This window comes from Agrilus planipennis, unplaced genomic scaffold, assembly GCF_000699045.2.
Source record: "Agrilus planipennis isolate EAB-ADULT unplaced genomic scaffold, Apla_2.0 scaffold89, whole genome shotgun sequence".
In the NCBI taxonomy this organism is placed as follows: domain Eukaryota; kingdom Metazoa; phylum Arthropoda; class Insecta; order Coleoptera; family Buprestidae; genus Agrilus; species Agrilus planipennis.
Window position 1 is genome coordinate 671245 of NW_020439079.1, and position 2961 is coordinate 674205.

The window sequence follows — 2961 nt, forward strand, 5'->3', positions numbered from 1 at the left end:
TTCCTTTACGATAGGATCATCATCCTCTGAGCAATTTGTTCCACTTTCTTCCATTTGTCTCTTTTATTATTTATTACTTATGTGCAAGTCTTTAAAAAAATTAATTCTCTTTTCTTGTACCTCTAATTTGAAAAGCTAATCTTTAGTTCAAATGTACATGTGTTTTCAACTTCATATTTGTATACTATGAACTAAAAATAAGGAAACAAATGAATTAGTTTTTACCTTTAAATTTGAAGAATTCGGAATGCCAATGAACAAATACTATAGATGAATTAAGTATTAGATTTAGAATTTTAGATAAAATATCAAAATACAGAAATGTAGAATTTTTTATTATCCATAAAATTAAGAAGTTCAAACGCCCAAAGGACTGTAGTTCAAAGAAACTCATATTAAAAATAAATGAACCAGGTTGGAATTTAACGACATATTAAACATTGCACGTTTCTTGTGTTAAATAATATTTATAAGAATTTTTGAAATCATAACGTTTCATTTTTAAAAAAACAATAAAATGAGTACAATATTAGAAAAAATTGCGGCTATAGAAGCTGAGGTAAGTAACTGTAATTGTATTATGAAAATAATGTAACCTCTAAAAGTAACGTTTGCAGATGGCCAGAACTCAAAAGAATAAGGCAACAGCTGGTCATTTAGGTTTACTTAAGGCAAGACTAGCTAAATTACGAAGAGAATTAATTACACCAAAGGGGGGTGGTGGTGGTCCTGGAGAAGGGTTTGATGTGGCTAAAACTGGAGATGCTAGAATAGGTTTTGTAGGATTTCCTTCTGTGGGAAAGTCAACTTTGTTAAGTAATTTAGCAGGTGTTTACTCTGAAGTAGCTTCATATGAGTTCACAACACTTACAACTGTCCCAGGCTGTATAAAATATAAAGGTGCTAAAATACAGGTATTTATGATATTGATTTTAAATGAAATTAATATTGGCTTTTACTGAGAGAAATAGTATTAATGTTTTGTTAATAAAATAGTTGTTGGATTTGCCTGGAATTATTGAAGGAGCAAAAGATGGTAAAGGTAGAGGTCGTCAAGTAATTGCAGTTGCAAGAACATGTAGTCTTATTTTTATTGTTTTGGATGTTTTAAAGCCCCTTCAGCATAAAAGGCTAATTGAACATGAATTAGAGGGCTTTGGGCTTAGATTGAACAAACAGCCACCAAATATATCATTTCGGAAAAAAGACAAAGGAGGAATAAATTTGAATTGTATGGTAAGCTTTTTAAAAGTTATATTAAATTTTAACCTGTACTTACAAATAGTATGTATAACGTAAGGAAAATTGTTTTTTTAAGGTTTCTCAATCAGAATTAGATTTAGATACAGTAAGATCAATTTTGTCGGAATACAAAATTCACAATGCTGATATTACCTTAAAATATGATGCAACCAGTGATGACCTAATTGAAAGGTAGGCAAATACTGAATCTTACCATCTTTTAACTAATATAATAAAATATAATAATAAACAAATATAACATTGATTAATACAATACCAATAGGCTTTTCTGGCGAATTAATCAATTCTCATACATTCACTGTGACACCACATCCCCCCTACCAGGTTCGATGCTAAGGGCAGTGACTATTTATTTATTTATTACATCTCGTGTATGCTCAATGAGCCTTTACACTCTGTCCTTATACATGCTAACTATCTTAGAATACTTACATACTATGTTACTACGTTTTACACATTAACTATCTTAACACTATTCATTTACTCTCTCTCATTTTTTCTTCATATACCCTTATATACTCACATACTTCTCCTCTCAGCATTTCTATTATCATTCCCCTCAATTCCTGCTCACACCTGTCACCTATCAATACTCTCATGAACTCTTTAACTCTCTCACTCTGACTCTGTATGGCTACTCCACAACAAAATAAGTGAGCTAAGGTTTCTTCAGAGCCTCCGCATAGCCTACATTCCCAGTCCCTATATCCCTTCTTATTCGCTCTCCCTATATTCCCTCATCTAATTTTCGCCCACATTTTCTTATCGTCTTTCTTTTTATTTATTTTGTTTAAATATTCCGCCCCTCCTTGTACATTATATAGTAGGATGACTTTGTTATTGCCTCCCACTCTTCCTCCAACTTTTTCGCCCACTACATATTTAACCCTTCTATACATCTATTATAAATTTCTTCCCCACTCTTTCCCTCCCAAATCATTTTGCACACATCCGTAACACCCATCTCGGCAAACATTTCCCGCACCGCTTTTCCTCATATTGATGCATGTTTATTTATTACACCTCTCATTTCCTCGATTAGACACACTTTAGGCCATCTCCCCTCACCCATCCCTACAATCTCTTTTAAGTACCTGCAAATTCGTTCCCTAATTGTGTACTCTATATCTTCTACGCCTAACTCATTCCTCCATATATATTTTGGCGTGATTTTTGCTACCCCAAAGCCATCTTACAATATCTTCCTTGAACCCTACCTAGTCTATCCAACTTTCCGAATCCCATACCTCCACCCCATATAGTGCCACCGCTCTCACTAGCGAGTTCATTAAGTAAACACGGTCGCCTCGTAGGTCTCTACCAGCCCTTTTTGCGACCTCCCAAGTGGCATTTGCCGCTTTTTGTGCCTTCCCTGTAAGTCTTCTTACATGACCCTGAGTGCTATTTTTTGTAGAGAACCAATATCCCAGGTATTTGAATTCATTAACGACCTCAATTTCCTCACCCTTAAATTTCCACTTTTCATCTTTCTTTCTTTTTCCCCCATTCCTGAACACCATCACCTTTGTCTTTCTCGTATTAACTGTCATTTTATTTCTGTCAACATACTTTTCTAATGACCCCAGCATGGCCTCTAACTCTTTGGCACTCTCTGCAATAATTGCTATATCGTCTGCATATTTTAGTGCCCACACTTTTACTTTGCCATATACCGTTCCACCCTCTTCCCTTTTCATC

At 34.4% G+C, this 2961-nt stretch overlaps 2 protein-coding genes across 2 annotated transcripts in view; both read left to right on the plus strand.

Annotated features, from left to right (window-relative positions):
* LOC112905258 (GTP-binding protein 128up) overlaps positions 1-2961 on the plus strand; it is an 11656-nt gene that overhangs the window by 5054 nt on the left and 3641 nt on the right. The window lies entirely within an intron of this gene.
* On the plus strand, positions 417-1438 carry LOC108734579 (GTP-binding protein 128up). Its single transcript, XM_018466200.2, has 4 exons — positions 417-559; positions 618-914; positions 997-1236; positions 1319-1438. The coding sequence occupies exons 1-4, from the start codon at positions 518-520 to the stop codon at positions 1436-1438; spliced, it is 699 nt and encodes a 232-aa protein (XP_018321702.2). The 5' UTR covers positions 417-517.